The 16,938-nt window shown below is 47.3% G+C and overlaps 2 protein-coding genes across 2 annotated transcripts; one reads left to right on the top strand and one right to left on the bottom strand.

Annotated features, from left to right (window-relative positions):
• Positions 1 to 442: 442 nt before the first annotated feature.
• Positions 443 to 7,857, bottom strand: LOC308482968 (chymotrypsinogen 2-like). The gene is made up of 7 exons (XM_081016494.1): positions 7,804 to 7,857; positions 7,151 to 7,254; positions 5,731 to 5,810; positions 4,806 to 4,884; positions 4,233 to 4,413; positions 1,444 to 1,577; positions 443 to 648 (listed from the first exon to the last, which is right to left on the bottom strand). Exons 1-7 carry the CDS (start codon positions 7,853 to 7,855, stop codon positions 487 to 489), a joined length of 792 nt encoding a protein of 263 aa, XP_080872620.1. The 5' UTR covers positions 7,856 to 7,857; the 3' UTR covers positions 443 to 486.
• Positions 7,858 to 10,468: 2,611 nt separating this feature from the next.
• Positions 10,469 to 16,750, top strand: LOC308483627 (chymotrypsin B-like). Its single transcript, XM_081017682.1, has 7 exons — positions 10,469 to 10,557; positions 11,940 to 12,043; positions 12,226 to 12,305; positions 13,283 to 13,361; positions 14,385 to 14,565; positions 15,487 to 15,620; positions 16,235 to 16,750. Exons 1-7 carry the CDS (start codon positions 10,506 to 10,508, stop codon positions 16,394 to 16,396), a joined length of 792 nt encoding a protein of 263 aa, XP_080873808.1. The 5' UTR covers positions 10,469 to 10,505; the 3' UTR covers positions 16,397 to 16,750.
• The last annotated feature ends 188 nt before the right edge of the window (positions 16,751 to 16,938 follow it).

Genomic DNA, 16,938 nt, shown 5'->3' with positions numbered 1-16,938 from the left:
CTGAAACTGTTCTTAACCTGAAGCACCACTTTAGCTAATGGGGCCTCCTGCTGCCGCCGCACCACCGGAGCACAATTTCTGTTCTCATCCTGAAGCAAAGTTCTTAACCCCAGGTACTATTTCTGGGTTAGCAGAGTCTGTAACCTGAAGCGTCTGTAACCCAAGGTACCACTGTACATGCAAAGAGGTTTGTTTGTTGGCATGGGTTTGCATTCAGTGTATGAGTCACGCCACACCTGCAGCTAATGTGATACAGGCCAGAATTCTACCACCTCATGCTATGTGTGGCATTGAAGCTCAAGCATGTAAGAGCCTTCCTGCTGGGTCAGGCCAAAGGCCCATCTAGTCCAGCATCCCATTCTCACAGTGGCCAACCAGGTGTCTGTGCGAAGCCTGCAACCAGGACCTGAGCGCAACAGCATAGAAGAAATACAAACAATGGTGGCAGACGCTGGTTTTATTGTTCTGAAGTCAAAGAGAGTTAAGTTAGTTCTTAGCTAGCGTTTCCTCAATAAAGGGAAGGAGCTCAGTCACTCGGGCGTAGACCCCTGGGCTGGATGGGGAGCAAGTGCCGCTGCCCCAGGAGACAATCCCGACGAGGGTCCAGGCGCCATCCTTCTGGCACACCAGGGGGCCACCAGAGTCACCCTGTAGGGAAACAACCAAAGCAGGGTGTCAAAGGAGGTTCTGTAGGAAAGGAAGGCAGAAGCTGGCAGATGTGTCCATTTTGGTTTCTCACGTTTTCCAATCTTAAGTTCAGTTCTCCACCTTTCCACATCCGTTTGCAATTGTTTTAAAGTCCTCGTGAACATTCCCCACCAGCATTTTTGTTGGGATTTCTCCTCATATACACATTTTTTTTTATTTTTTTTTTGCAAAACCTGTGCCCCCTACTGTTTATATTTTCCCAGATCTAATGGTTTGGTGTGTATGCTGTTTTCACTAATATGTGCATTCTGAGGCACACTTCGCTTTTTAGTACATGCATTTTTGTACACCTGACTTGGCGCAGCAAAATTTGGATGAGTGTGTTTTGGTTCTCAAATGGCTGTGGAGGACGGCTGTGTTTTTGGTACACAAATCGCTTCTGAAATTAGGTGGGTTTGCCTTTTAATAGGAATACTAGTTTAATGCTCACCTTCCCCTTGCCACTGAAACTGCCACCACTTGGGCCCCAGGATTCAGGATTTCCAGGGCAGATGACAATGACCTCTGGTCATTCTTGCCTCTCAGAAATCAAGTGTCGGACAGGCAGGGCAAGAGGAAGCAGTCTTCCATGGCCAGGAAAAAACAGAAATAGGAGGCCAGCAAGATGCAAGGGGGAGATAGCAGGTGCCTCATTTCAGACAGGAACTGCTGTGGTGGCTGAGAGAAGGTGGGTGGGCTTTGGGGAGGGGGTACCTTGAGGTGGGAGGGGAGCTCAGGTAGTAGGGGAGGACGTACCATACAAGAGGAAGCCCCTGCGGCACCAGCACAGATCATGACATCAGCGATGCGAGCCCCCCAATATTTCTTGCACTGCTCATTGGTCAGCAGAGGGAGGGCCACCTGCTGCAGTTTATCCGGAGTGTCCTTGTCTAGGAAAGAACAAACGAGAGGAGAAGTTTTCATTAGGGCTGCCATATGTCCAGATTTTCCTGGACATTGCCGGGATTTGAAAGATGGAATTGACATCCGGGGGAATTTCCCAAAGGCGGCACTTTGTCCTGGATCTTAGGCATGTCAATCGAAAAGTTGCGGTTTGGGGGGCGTTTTTGTAAAAAAAAAAAGTTCAACAACTTTCAGGGTGTCCTTGTTTTTACATTTTGAAATATGGCAACCCTAGTTTTCATATACATACCTACATGTTTATTTATACAAATATCTATATGCTGATATTCATTTAAAAAATACCAAGAGTGGTTTAAAACAATTATAAATAAAACCGTACAATAAGAAACATTAAAAAGGTTAAAAAGCAGACACTGGTTAACCACAGTGCAAGGATGTTACTCAAATGCCTGTGTAGGCTGTGCGGAATAGAACAGTTTTCAGTAGGCGTTTAAAAGTTGGCACAGAAGGCGCCTGCCGAATCTCTTGTCAACAGAGTATTCCACAGAACTGGGCACATGAAATGGCTGGGGGGGGGAGGTGCTAGGTTGCTCAAAAGCGAGAGTCTGTTGGCACAGAGGGGAGCCCTTTTTGTATGTGAAATGGGGTGGGGTGAGTAAGCAAGTGAAAAATAGGGTGGGAACTGTTGCTAAGGCTGGTTAATGTGCTAATTCCTTTGGGGGTCTTTTTTATTGGGTTGTTGATTTTGTTTTGATTTTATGTATTTTATATTTTATGTGAACCGCCCTGAGACGTTCAGGTATAGGGTGGTATAGAAATTACGGTAAATAAATAACAAAATAATAATAATGTATTTGACCGTTCTGTGTTTCCTTTTACTTCAGAATTTGGTTAAATTGGAAATGTCAGGGTTTTTGTCCTCATTGCTGTTCTGCTTATTTGCCTTATGATAGAATGCGTAATTGGTTGTTATTGGACCTATTATAAAAATAGTTTTGTAGTTTTGGCATATTGTTGTTTCTTTCTGTTTGTTTTCACTCCAAGATTGAAAATATTCAATGAATTGCAGGCTATAAATACTGTAAGGAAGTAAGTAAATAAAATATGTTCAGCCCTGCCCAGACCCTCCAAGTTTCCCTATTTTCCAGGGACAGTCCCAGATTTACAGAAGCCATCCCAGTTTCTGATTTGATCCTGCAGTGTCTCACGTTTCCTTAGGACATCCCTATTTTTAATCGGAGAAATGTTGGAGAGTATGGAATAGGCGTCCCCAGGGCTTTCTTTCAGGCAAAACTCACCTGAAATTAGTTCTGGCACCTCTCAGGTGGGCACCATTGCCATTCTAAGAGAATGAGGGAGGTGTTCATGGTGAGTTCCGGAACCACTTTTTCTAGAAACATAGCACTAGACGTCCCTGTTTTCATTGGAGGGTATGCCTGTCTGGCATGGCCAGTGGCCGGGAGTGATGGAAGTAGTCCAGTTGCATCTGAAGGACCACAAATTAGCCACCCTCTGCTCTGTATCACCCAGTTCCCACAAAAGGGATATGTGGCAGGCTGATAAAAACCTGGGTTCAAGACCATCATGGCTTATTTTCAAGTACAGTGGTAACTTGGTTCTCAAAAGCCTTGGTACTCAATTCAGGTAGGTAGCCGTGTTGGTCTGACACAGTAGAAATATATATAAAAATAAAAAAAAAATTGTCCAGTAGCACCTTAAGAGACCAACTAGGTTTGTTCTTGGTATGAGCTTTTGTGTGCATGCAAACAAAAGCTCATACCAAGAACAAACTTAGTTGGTCTCTAAAGTGCTACTGGACAATTTTATATATATATATATATATATATATATATATATATATGCCTTGGTACTCAAACAACTTGGAACCCAAACATTGCAAACCTGGAAGCAATTGTTCCAGTTTGCGAACTTTTTTCGGAAGCTGAACGTGCTCCGTTTTGAGTGTTACCCTTCTGATTTCAATGTTACGCTTCCGATTTGAGTGCCACACTTCCGTTTTGAGAGTTACACTTCCAATTTGAGTGCCACACTTCCGCTTTGAGTGTTACGCTGAAGTCTGTCTGTTTTTGCTATTTATTTTGCCTTTTTGCAGCTCTTTTTTTTGTTTTTGTGACTGTGTGGAACCCAGTTCAGCTACTTATTGATTGATTGATTGATTGATTGATTGAATGATTGATTATGTGACTGCAGTATATGGTTTACTGCTTTCATTTTATGGATCAATGATCTCATTAGATAGTAAAATTCATGTTAAATTGCTGTTTTAGGGGTTGTTTTTTTAAAGCCAGGAACAGATTAATCCATTTTGCATTACTTTCTATGGGAAAGCACACCTTGGTTTTGGAATGCTTTGGTTTTGGAACGGACTTCCGGAACGGATTAAGTATGAGAACCAAGGTACCACTGTAAAGGCAGTGCCCAGATATTACCAGTGTGGAGTAGTGGACAAGGACCTGGGAGACCACAGTTCAAATCTCCTCTCAGCTATTTAGCCCACTGGGTGACTTTGGACCAGTCGCTGACTCTCTCAGCCTAACCTACCTCACAGGGTTGTTGTGAGGATAAAATGGAGAGAGGGAGAAGTATGTATGCCACCTTGAGATCCTTGAAGGAAAGGTGGGATATAAATGCCACAATAAATAAATAAAAATAAAAATTACTCGTGTGTTTGGTAAGGCCCCATCCAGTGGTGACGCAGGTCATGCCCCCGGGGAAGTCATCTGTGGCCTGAGGCAGACACACGGGAGATATGCGAGCTGTCAGCTGGGCTGGGGTGGCCAGCTTCAACAAAGTGATGTCATTCTTCACTGTGAAAAGGTTGAACTTGGGGTTCTTGAAAACCTGTCAAAGAAGGAGGCAGTTTAGTTTAAGCCAGTGGTTCCCAAATTTTAGGGGGGGGCACTGCTCCCTTGGTTTCATAGACTCATATCCAGTGTCCCCCATGCCACCCTGTAAAAAGAATAGTGGTTTGCAGAGGAAGATAATAAGGAAGATAATACATTAAAATCAAAAACAGCAATGGTTAATGGCACGTTTATTCAAAATCCAATTAAAACTGTTTAGTTTAATTGAGCCAATGATGCCCACTTTAAAGACTGATTATTGTGTGTACACCTCCACTGCTATCCACTCGCATTTTAGCAGCACTTTGGCCTGGTGGCCTGGTATTTTGATACACACACACAGAGCAAGGAGCACCTGAGGTCTGGGAAGGTCAATTCTGTGCTACCTACCTGGGCAATCTTGATGACTTGAACGTCTTCAGCAGGATTGCGTTGGTCAAATTCACCCAAAACCACCAGGTGGCTTGTCCTGCAGCAGGGGCAGCAGTTGATAGTATTTGTTAGTCAACCATGCTGAGAAATACAGCCAAAGTGCTTCATATACACGATCTCAACAACCACTACAACAGCCCTGTGGGGTAGGCAGGTACTGTTATCCCCAGGTTGCTGGTGTGTGGAGGGCGGGGTGAGCAGCAGCAGGGAGAGAACTGCTTGCCTAAGGCGACCCTTACCTTTGGGAAAGGTAAGATTTGTACCAGCACCTTCATAGTTCTCAGCTGAGGCTAGGAATCGGTGTCAGAACTTGGCATCCTTGGACAGCTACCAGAGCCCAGCACTCTTGCTGATGCCTTCCCTGGACCCTCCTTTCATATATATTTTTTCATAACTGGCTGGGTCTAGCTGCCACTTAAACATCCCGCAATACACCTGAGCCACACAATGTCAAGGGACAGCAGCTGCTATCATGGGCTTCCTTTGAAAAGCCTCCATTTCTGATTCCTGGACATCCATCTGCTGTTGTGGACACAGCAGCATTCTGCGTTGGTGTCTGTGCCCACCTCTGCCGGTCAATTGGCAATCCTGCCTGGGAAATGTGACAATCCCGCTTTCTTTATTTCTCCCACTTTGAGCACCGGAACAAAATTGTGGTGGAATGCATTTAGAAATAGATTTTGACTTCGGAATCTCTGAGAAACACTACGAAAAGTAAAGTGTGCCTCTGAGTGTGTGCAGAGTACACTTCGCTCACCACCGGCATGCACACATCCCTCTAGGATTACAGGGCTAGAGCTTCAGCAAGTCTGGCTTCCTGGTTTTATCCTGAGCCCCAGAGCATTTCTTCTTAGAAGTGGGTTGTACACACAGTCTTCCTTACCTGACGTTGCAGTGGGCTGCGGTGACCACCCAGTTCTCACTGATCAGAGAACCTCCACAGAAATGGAAGCCAGTGTTGTCCTGAGGGATTGAGGGGAACATGTGAGCAGATAGAAAGGACCCAGCGAGTGCTTGGACATGCAGTGCAGGAATCACAGCTCAGTAATCCCTGACAGATGGCAACCCAACCTCTGCTTAAAATCCTCCAAGTAAGGGGAGTCTCCCATCTTCCAAGGTAGTCCGTTTCACTGTCAAACGGCTCTTACTCTCAGAAAGTTCTTCCTAATGTTTAGTTGGAATCTCCTTTCTTGTAACTTGAAGCCATTGGTTCTACCCTCCAGAGCAGGCTTCCCCAACCTCGGCCCTCCAGATGTTTTTGGCCTACAACTCCCATGATCCCTAGCTAGCAGGACCAGCGGTCAGGGATGATGGGAATTGTAGTCTCAAAACATCTGGAGGGCCGAGTTTGAGGAAGCCTGCTCCAGAGAAACAGGAAGCAAGCTTGCTGCATTTTCCATGTGACAGATATTTGAAGGTGGTTACAATATGACCTCTCAGTCTTTTCTTCTCCAAACTAAACATACTCCGTCCCCTCAAAGGCTTGGTTTCCAGGCCCTTGATAATCCTGGTCGCCCTCCTCTATACATGTTACAGCTTGTCAATATCCTTCTTAAACTAGACACAGATCCACAGGTGAGGGGGCTCACCAAGGCAGAATAGAGCAGTACTCTTACTTCCCTTGATGTGAACACATACTCTCTCTGTCCCTGTTCCACTAACCAGGGTTGTCTCAATTATTTTACCAACTGCTCATTGCTGTAATGCCAAAAAGCTTTTGGTGGGTCCCCACTCCCTCCCCCAAACTGTCCATAAAAAAATAATTATTATTTTCTACAAAAATTAAGCATACTGACTACTCCTATAGGTGTTCCCTACTGTAATGATCAGATGCATTTTGCCTCAAAATTGATTTTAAATTGTGCAGAACAGCTGATGGGGAAGCCTTTTCGAAAGTAACCCTGAGGACCAGAGTGCTTGTCATGTCCACTTTGACTTGCAGCCCCTGGAGGGCTGACCATGGGTCAATGTGGCCCTCAGCCCCAAAAAGGTTGCTGACCACCCCAGTGTACCACAAGGAGAGAGCAGGTGTTGGACTTGTATCTGGAGGAGCCCACCCATGGACTAAGCCAGTGGCTATCCCCACATATTGTGGCAGAAAGTGCCACAAATTAATTGTGCATTGCATGAAGAAGCACTTTATGTTGCCCCCACCTTTCTCATTCAGTTCACACAGAGTGGCTGGAGAAACCCAGACAGATGGGCAGGGTATAAATATTATTATTATTATTATTATTATTATTATTATTATTATTATTATTCCATGTCTCCAGCCAAAGCAAAGTGTGCTGGGCTCTTCTTACCTGCAAGGATACCTGCCAGGGCCATGATCCAGGCACTGCCTCCTCTCCATTGACAATTCGGGAATAGCCGCTCAAGACCGGATGGATGGCTGGAGTGCCACAACCTGGCAAGAAATCAGGTTTGTTTGTTTGTTTGTTTTTAACCCAGGAGAGACTCCCTATCCCTAGATGTAAACTAAATCTGTGCACAGCTTCATCTGAGTTCCGGTTTCACCAGGGACTGGCCCCCTGCACTGTGTTTTCAATACCACAGCTCAGTCCTGCAACATGTGAAGTAACAAAAGACAAGGAGAGAGTGGTCCTTGCTTGCCACAGAATATTGGCAGGGGACTTCAGCCAAGTTAGAGTGTATGATGGGCAGGTAGGACTTGAGCATTTTAGAAACTTCAGTCGTGGTTCTGTGGTTGGAGATGGAGGTGCAGCATCCATTCCCATGGGTGCTGGGGAAGTGGTGAAGTTGACCTGTGGATGATGAACTGCATCCCTTGACCCTCCCACAGACGCCGAACCCTGACCTGAAGCAGTGAGCCACACGGGCAGCACTTCCTGTAGAGGTATGGAAAGGGGCGCTGTGGAGCAGATCTATCAACATGTCAAAGGAGGGGGGTTGGAGTTGCCTCCTCCTCCTCCTTGGCCTCTTACAAGGCACTCACCATGGGCAGCACCAAGGAAGGCCAGGCAGAACAGGAACCAGACGGAAGCCATCTTGCTTCTTGAAAGAGTTGGGAATGAAGCAAGGGCTGCAAATCCTTATATAAGTTGTGAGGTAGCTGGCACAGGTGAAAGCCAAGCCAAGCTGGTTTTCCAGCCTCCTGTTATCGTAGGACCTTGAAGATAAGCCTGGTGGAGGCTGTGGGCAAAGGCCCAGGTGACCTGGCTCAAGGGCAGCGACAGGTGCCAGCTGGTCTCTGAGGCAAGGAGGAGGTGGAGTAAAAAGGGTTTGAGGGGAAGGCAGTTCCTCCGAGATTGGAGACCTCATGATTGGTCGTCTTCCTGCAGTGCATGGTTAACCTGTGGAACTCACTCCTACAGGAGGCAATGATGGCCACCAACTTGGACAGCTTTAAAAGAGGATTAGACAAATTGCATGGAGGAGAAGGCTGTCAACAGCTACTATCCACAATGGCTATGCTCTGCCTCCACCACTGGAGGTAGCAATGCTTTTGATTATCAGTTGCTGGAAGCCACAGGAGGGGAGGGTGTACTTGTGCTCAGTTCAGCATTGCTAGTTTCCCACAGGAACCTGGTTGGCCACCGTGAGAGCAGGGTGCTGGACTAGATGGGCCTCTGGCCAGATCCAGGAGGGCTCTCATGTTCTTATTTGCTGAGGAACCTCTGGTGGGTGCTGCAGCAGATAATTCTAGAGCCTGACACACAAGAGAAGTCAGTCCAACTGGGTATCCAGTACAAACACAGAGAGGTGGGTGTCACAGAACATACCCAACATTCCCAGCACACTGGAAGAAAATTGATATGAAGGTTGTTATTCATGCAGGACGTTAGTCAGCAATGCTGCAGTGAAGGGGTGATGGGAGCAAGAAACCACTGCAGGACAGCCCCAAACATAAAGACATGCAGCCTAATATACCTAAACATATGCAATTGCGTGAAATCCCATTAAAAAATAATTTATTTGAAAAATAAAGAGGACTGCCTCTGCCAGTTATCTCAACATCTTTGCAATTGTTGGCCAAAACAGTAGAAGACAGCAGAAAAGTATTTATTATCGTGAACCACTAGATAGATCTCTTCCTGAATGTTTTTCTTTGTATCTCAGCAAGCAACAGGTCAAGAGATTGAATTTAGTGGGGGGGGGGGTTTAAGGATGGCATTTTGGCAGGGAGTAAAATGTCTGTATGGGGCCAGGCCCCATTGCAGGTACAGCCCTGAATAACTGTTTTTCTGATAAACTCTGGTCCACTTCCAAGGAATCCCAAGGTCCTTGGAGCAGAGCTTTAGGGTATCATGTTTTACAGAGGGCAGCCTTCCCTCTATCTGAAGAGCTGTCAGAGGACAGTCCTCTCTTTGAAGCACAATCTGGCTGAAGGCTAGTTTAAGAAAAAGAAGCCTAAGGAGGAGTCTTGGAAGTTGCCTGCCAGCACCTGGACAGCAGACTGATCAAAGTCTTCCCCACTATTGTATATTGGTTTAAATGATAGTAATTATTTCTATGTGTCTAAATTAACCTGTGCAATTTTTAGTAATGCTGGAGTGCCCACCCAAACACTGTCTGAGCATCACTCTGACGGGCTATGTGCCTGAGGGTTTCCATGCTGCTGCCCCTCCAGGTTTCCAGCCAGGTTTGTCTGATAGCCAGGAGAACTAGTTGCGTCAGGCACCAGGTGTTCCCTGGGAAAGCTGACAGAAGCCAGGTGTGTCGCAGGGATGACATTGAGGAGGAGGAGGCACAGCTGTGTGGGGTTACAGGCCCTCAACTAACTCTATCCAGCAGGTTCCATACCTGTGTTCTGCCAACAGGTAAAGCAGTTGCCCCCCCCCCTCTCTCTCTCTATCTGTGTGTGTGTGTATAAAGAGAGAGATTTATTAAAGCTTTAAATACAAACAAAGAAAAAACAATATACAGAACTCAACACCAAGTATCAAGCATTATTATTTTTTACATAAATCATAAACTGGGGTGATTGGCTTAGAATCCAGAAGCCCTCTAGCTGTTTCCTGGCACAGTCAGGTTATGATGGATTAATGCCCTCATCTTTGGCTCAGCCAGAGATATACCACCATATCCCCTCCACTGCAGCTGAGCCAAACCTGGTAGATTTCAGGTTATCATAAGCCCCCAGGAAGCTGTGTTCCATGGCTGGAATCAGGGGGACTTTGGCCAAATCCTAAGCCTGTCAAGTTCAGTCTAACGATTTAGCAACCCAGTGTAAATTCAGCCGGCAGAAAGGTGTACGGTAACTCAAACACTATTTAAAGGCTTGTTTTTGCTCTGCCAGGCTTAGCTCAGCTCAGACAGCAGGAGTTCCACTCCTGAATGGAGTTTGAGCCGGTGTAATTTCGTGCCAGCTTAAATTACACCAGTTTGCTTTATGCCAGCTTCTTGTACACAGAATTGCTCCTTGAAGCAAGGCCTCAGGGCAAAATAGAAGATACCACCTGGGCCTTCTTCCTTCCACAGAGCACCCCAGAAACCTTCCAGCTGCCATATCCTAAAAATACCCACTGTTTCCAAAGTGCGTGCTTTCACCTGCCAGTCATCAACTGTGTTATCAACGGACAGGTTTGCTCGTTCACACGTAGCCGCTGGCTCCCAGCCACCTTCGGTCTGAGCGTTCAGTATAAAAATGGCTGAGCTGCTACATGCTGTTCCCATTGTCCTCAGAACCAGCTTATTATGGCAGCCTTGTGGTTTTTGTCCTGCCTGGCACTTGTCAGTGCCGCACAGAGTAAGTACCCACCTGCTTGTGGTCTTGGGCCTCGCTTGGGGTGGGGTGGGGGTGGGGAAGCAAACTATTTCTGTGTCACCCAGGCTTAGATCATCATCTTTCTTTTCTCTCTAGAAAATAGAGCTGATTCAGGGGGTAGCCCAACCTGGCCCCATCCATAGGCCAGCGAAGGAGCACTTGCTTTGGTGTTTGCTTTCCTCTGCCCTCCTCCTTCCTTTTTCCTTTTCTATCATGGCTGTTAGATTGTAAGCATGCAGTCAGGGACAGCCTTGTTTTTTAAAATATATGTATAGCACTTATAAAGTTTAAGGCACTTTAAAAGTGTTAAGTTATCGTCTTCATCTACCAGCGGTTCTCAACCAGTGGGTCCCCAGATGTTGTTGGACTACAACTCCCATCATCCCTGAGCTCTGGCCTTGCTAGCTAGGGGTGATGGGAGTTGTAGTTCAACAACATCTGGGGACCCACAGGTTGAGAAAGGCTGCTAGACTGTCATGGGGGAATCAGCACATTGCACAGCCCTCCTGAAACTATACTGTTCCAGAATATAGGTAGATGAACAAAATGCTTGAATGCCACATTAAAACTCCCTACACTTAAAAACAAACACCAAGGATAAGGTGAGGGTTCAGATCTCTGTCCCTGACATGTCTTCCTAACCTGCTAACTCTCTATAGGTAGGGATGAATTCATTTTTAATAATTACTCATTTTTTTACTGCATTTATAACCTACACCTTTCTCCCTATTTTCTCCTCAGAGCAGACCTGTGAGGTAGGTTAGGCTGAGAGTAGGTGACTGGCTGAAGTAAGCTTTACAGCTGAGCAGGGATTCAAACCTTCATTTCCCAGGTCCTAGTCTAACACTCTAACCAGTGCACCACACAGGCTACTACAAGAAGCATTAGATGATGCCATCCTCAGGTGCCTTTTGAAGTGATACAGGCCCAGGGAGATGTACCAGGTGGTCTGGTCCCCTCGTTTATAGAGGACAGTCCTCTGTTTGAAGGGCTATCAGGGGACAGTCCAGCATATCTGAAGGATGGTCTGGTCCAAGTCCAGCTTAAAGATAAAGAACCATGAAGGAGGCCAGGGACTTGGTCAATCCCAATGTAGCATCATCTCCCATTTAGGAGAAGTCACCGAGTAGGCCCTTTTGGATGGCTCTCATCACCGCACACATACAGACAAGCAAAGGACCGGCACACCAACCACATAGGAGCTTGTCTCCGCTACGTTATGTGCACAGATGGACCTCTGGGCGGTCTCTGCCTTAACAATTCCCTGTCCCTCAGCCTCCTTGCCAGAAGTCCTTACCTGAAGTCCTGAGCGCAAAGCACAGAACATGGAAAAGCTCTCACTTCACCTCTTTCCTTGCTTCCAGGTTGCGGCGTCCCTTCAATCCAGCCCGTCCTCACTGGCTACTCCCGCATTGTCAACGGGGAGGAGGCAGTGCCCGGATCATGGCCCTGGCAGGTCTCCCTGCAGGTAAGAATGCTTGGGAAGGTCTTGGGAGTCTGGTTCGTTTCCTCTGTTGGTTTGCACTTCCCCTACCAGTGCTTAACTGGAACTGGGAATAAAATGGTCAAAGGCCCTTTCTATTGCCGCTGCTGCCTGGCTCTGTTCCTGTTGGGTCTCTCACCACCTGCTTTCCTTGGCTTGCCTTGCAGGAGAAGAGCGGGTGGCATTTCTGCGGTGGGTCCCTCGTCAGTGAGCGCTGGGTGGTGACTGCTGCCCACTGTGGGGTGACGTGAGTACCCTGCCTCCCTTTTCATGTGGGGATATTTTTTTTAATAGATGAACAGGAATCTTGGAGGTTGCAGGGTCAGGATATGCACAGCAAAGGCTAGCAGATGTGTTAGCTACCTGTGGTCAGAGCAAGGGGCTGAAATATATGTGAGAATTGTAATTTAAGGTCTTATATATATAATAAATGTACCAACCAAGCACGTACATAGATATGTGGACCACATGTCTGGAGCAGCACAGGAAAACTGTCCTGAAACCATTTTGACTCCCAAACTGACCAAATGTTTTCTCTGCAAGGAGGGAGGGGGTGAGGGAACCTTCCTGTTGTCTCAGGAATTGGGTAATCACAATTTCAAAGGAATGGCCAGACTACCAGGAAAGGCAATCAGATAAGGCATTATCAAATAAACTGGCAGACAGGAAAAACAACATCATTCAAATTTCTGTTGTAGACCACCTTTTCTGTGACGTAGGTATGATGTTTGTGGGGGGTGGTCTTGGGTTACACCCTATCTGTGATGTATGTATGATGTATGCAGGGGTGGTCTTGAGCTCCAGGGATGGGATTTAAAATGTCTAAAATAAGGTCAGGCACACCTTTGCTCTGGGTCCTCCTCTGTCCTCCTGCGTGTGAGGGGAGCACCCTGTTGCAACAGCTTTAATAAAGATCAGGCTTATTCGCTGCTTTGCTTCTCAATATTCTCTGGTTGGCCTCTGTTATTTTCCCCTACCGATAGGGAACCCACTTAAGGACTCTATACAGGCTCTTGGATACCCCATAAGGGAAGAAGGGCAGATTTTGTTTACAACAGAATCATAGAACTATAGAATTGTAGAGTTGGAAGGGACCCCCAAGGGTCATCTAGTTCAACCCCCTGCAATGCAGGAAACGCAGCTCAAGAATCCCTGACAAGATGGCCATGCAACCTCTGTTCCTTCAGCTGGGGCCAACTGACAGCTTTTGCTTGCTTTCCTCAGGACCTCCAACGTCGTGGTGCTTGGGGAACATGACCGCAGCTCCTCTGCGGAGAAAATACAGAAGTTGGCTGTCGAGAAGGTGGGTGAAGCAGCTGGAAGGCCTCTTCAAGGCTCCTCCAGATAGCATGTTTACTGGGTATTCATCCAGATTTACTTGTGCAAGGTTTAGACAGAGGTCGGGCTTTGTTCAGTCTTTCAGGCACTTAATTAAATGTTAACCAGCCCTTGAGGGTGTTCAGAAACCAGTACAGCCCAAAAATCCAGTTAAGCAGTTTATTGAAAAAGGAGTTACTTGTAAGAAAGAAGGAGGGTGGCAGGGGAGAGAGAACAATAGCAAGAATGCAGTTCAAACTTGAAGTAAAACACCATACTAGATTCTTGGTCCAACTAATCCTCCACTTAATCCAATACTAACAATGAAAATTGGCACTCTGTGGTCACCAGTGGAGGAGGAACCTTCTGGCATCTGCTGCAGGTTGGTGGCGGGTGTGTGTGTGTGTGTGTGTGTGTGTGTGTGTGTGTGTGTTTCAAAGGGAACAAACCTGAAGGCCGCAGCCCATCTTCAAGGGCTTCTTATTCATTGGTTCAACAGGCAGACTCCTGCCAATCAGAAGCCACGTTTGTCAGGTAGAGGGAAAATGACACCTTTTGGGGAGTGGGGAAATGGTTACTACCAGATTTCCGCATCTCCCTGCTAGAAAGACATAAGCAGTAATCTGTGGACATGTCTGTCTTCTTTCCTTACCCATCTTGGAGGTTGGGTGTTCGTAAAGAATCAGTTACAATACATCAGGAGGTTCAATGCTATCACTCTAAATAGAGTGAAAGGATTTGAGCACTTTGTGTGTGTTAACTGGCTTGCCAGTTCCAGGATGTCTGTGTCATCGACTGTTTTTATTAATTAACACAATTATCACTGCCAGCCGTTATCAGCCTGTCACCCTCCACTGACCTCACTGTTTACAACTCCTCTCCCCAAACCATGTGTGTGTTTAGCCTTGTAGTCAACAAAGGCACACACCACAATATGTTTGTTAGTCTCTGGTCAGATGCATCACTGTATCCTGCTTGCAGCACCCACAATGCCTCTCTCGCCCCCCAGGTCTTCACCCACCCAGAGTGGGACCCCGTTGCCATCAACAACGACATTGCCCTCATCAAGCTGGCCACCCCTGCTGAGATGACCGACACTGTGTCCCCCGTGTGCCTGACAGACACTGCTGACCACTTCAAGAGCGGAGACCTTTGTGCCACCTCTGGCTGGGGAAAGACACGCTACAATGGTGGGTCTGTCAGGGGTCTCACAGGGGAAGTGCTTGAGGGCATAGGGAGGGATATATAGGCAGTGGCGTAGCGTGGGGGGTGCAGGGGGGGCCGGCCGCACCGGGCGCAACATCTGGGGGGGCGCGCTCGCACTCGCAGCTCTCTGCCCCCTGCTAAAATCCACGGGTTAGGGGGCACAAATTACTTGCCTTGCCCCGGGTGCTGACAACCCACGCTACGCCACTGTATATAGGGGGCCTCCTGCTTGCCTGGATAGAGTGCAGAGGTGTGTGTGTAAATTAGCCCACTGTACCAAAGTTATATCTTTGATTTTTCCACATTTGCCTTTGGCCCTCCCCTTCACTATCATGTGGCCCCCAGAAGGGAACGTGGCCCTATCTGTCTGACAAAAGCTCACCACACCTGCTTGAGCGCAGCTCCCCAAGGCAGCCAGTTCTCTGCCCATGAGGTGAGCAGCCATTTCAAACGTCAGTGGGAAATCCAGTTCTTGACCCAAGCTTACTTCAAACCTGCCTTTCTATCTTGTTAGAAGGGAGAAAGACTTCTGAGGCAGTTGGGAGCTGGATGTTTTAGGCCATGCAAGGATGATCCCTCTGTGGGGGTACCTCACTGACAAAGTGCTCCTTGCCAATGTGTGCTTCCCTGTTAGTGACAAGGCAGCTGCTTACAAACAGAGCTCTAAATAACTCTGGACCAGGTTACCCGAAAAACCATCTTCTTCTTCACTGTGCTCAGCTAATGGAACCCAGTTAGTTTTGATTATCGACGTGTGGTAACATGGACTTGGGTTTTTCAGTGATTTTATAGTTTTAAAGTGCTTAGAAGCCACTTTGGCATCTAAATAAATAAGCAAACGGTGTCTTAGCTACCAGGGTGCAGCAAAGCAGTGGCAATTGCTGACTTGAGCCTCTTTCCTGCAGCTTTCACCACCCCCAACAAGCTGCAACAAACAGCCCTGCCCCTCCTGTCCAATGAGGAGTGCAAGAAGTCCTGGGGCAGCAACATCTCTGACCTGATGATCTGCGCTGGTGCAGCCGGATCTTCTTCCTGCATGGTGAGTGCTGCTTGACCCTCTCCCCACTCCCACAAAACCCCCAAGCACCACAGGGAGGGGAAGCCGATTAATTAAGGAGCAAATGGTCACTCATCTCTCAGCTCCACTGAACGGGGAGCAGGAGCAGAAGTAGCAAGGAGGGATGTGATAATTAAAATTACAGTAGCTCTTATAAAAGCTTCAGGACCACGTTGCCGGTTCACATTGGACTGGTTGGCATGGCAATTTATTTTTATTGCAAAAACAAGAATAGCCAGAAATCAGGGTGTGGGGAGGAACCCGCAGGAGGAAGACACAGAAAATACTGAAAATCAACAAAGGGAGTGCCCAGGGGATTGTGATTCCAGAGATTCCCTCAAACTGAAGGGATACATGGTAGGAAAAAGAATATTTGCCAACTCATCTGTAGTTTCTCCAAGGCATGTGATAGGTGGGTGTGGGAGAACACAAAACTGCAAAACCGATGTTTAGAGAATGTGGGGGGTGAACACCCCAAAAGATTGCCTGGTTCCTTAAAAAAGAGTTAGAGGGAGAATTATGTCAGAAGGCCTAGGATACCCTCCCCACCCCATCCCACCTGCCCAAAGTCTAAACTGCCTGTCTTCTGTTTGCAGGGTGATTCTGGCGGACCCCTTGTGTGCCAGGAAGGCAATGTCTGGAAGTTGGTGGGCATTGTGTCTTGGGGCAGCAGCCGCTGCTCAACCACCACCCCTGCTGTGTATGCCCGCGTCAGCCGCCTCCGTGCCTGGGCTGACGAAACCATGGCTAATAACTGAGCTTCCAGTGTCACGGGATGAGGGGGATCAATAAAGGCTGTTCCTCCTTTGAGACTCATCTCATGTTCTGTTCTTCCATTGCTCCTGGCACAGAATACATTCTAATCTCAGGCCGGCACGGCCACACCATTTGCACATGCCAGCATCCACACACTGCCCCAAGCAGTGGCTCAACAGCATGGCTTCCCCCGTGGAATATGATGCCAAGACCTTCCTATGCCAGTGTTGCCCCAGAGAGAAAAATTGATGTGTTTGTGCGTGTGCATAAGCGTGCAGGCTCTGTGATGGGTCTATCTGGGCGAATGTGCACACGCTGGCATGTGGCCCTCACAGAGGTGGCGAATCTTCAGTCTGGCCCTCAAGCTGAAAAAGCTTTGCCATCTGCGTGCCTTACAAATGCCCTGTAGCTGCCTCAGAAAAGCTCCATCAAGAGTTTGGACAAGCCAGAAAAGGCTATACAAGGCTATGCGTGGAGCCTCGTTTAGGAAGAGGTCTCATGCTGAATGAAGCTGAATGTTGGAAAATTCAGGACAGATGAAAGG

Source organism: Podarcis pityusensis (genome assembly GCF_964106645.2).
Source record: "Podarcis pityusensis genome assembly, chromosome: 8".
NCBI classification, from domain to species: domain Eukaryota; kingdom Metazoa; phylum Chordata; class Lepidosauria; order Squamata; family Lacertidae; genus Podarcis; species Podarcis pityusensis.
The sequence above is the reverse complement of the archived record's forward strand: the minus strand, read 5'-3'. Positions and strand labels throughout refer to the sequence as shown.

What these genes read in the sequence shown, in the direction of transcription:
- LOC308482968 (XM_081016494.1), bottom strand. Translation starts at nt 7,855, where the DNA reads ATGGCTTCCGTCTGGTTCCTGTTCTGCCTGGCCTTCCTTGGTGCTGCC. An exon ending in CTTCCTTGGTGCTGCCCATG is followed by an intron (nt 7,255 to 7,803) that starts GTGAGTGCCTTG and finishes ATTTCTTGCCAG; the next exon opens with GTTGTGGCACTCCAGCCATC. An exon ending in GGGCCTTACCAAACACACGA is followed by an intron (nt 1,578 to 4,232) that starts GTAATTTTTATT and finishes GTTCTTTCCTAG; the next exon opens with ACAAGGACACTCCGGATAAA.
- LOC308483627 (XM_081017682.1), top strand. Translation starts at nt 10,506, where the DNA reads ATGGCAGCCTTGTGGTTTTTGTCCTGCCTGGCACTTGTCAGTGCCGCA. An exon ending in GGGAAAGACACGCTACAATG is followed by an intron (nt 14,566 to 15,486) that starts GTGGGTCTGTCA and finishes TCTTTCCTGCAG; the next exon opens with CTTTCACCACCCCCAACAAG. An exon ending in CCGGATCTTCTTCCTGCATG is followed by an intron (nt 15,621 to 16,234) that starts GTGAGTGCTGCT and finishes TTCTGTTTGCAG; the next exon opens with GGTGATTCTGGCGGACCCCT.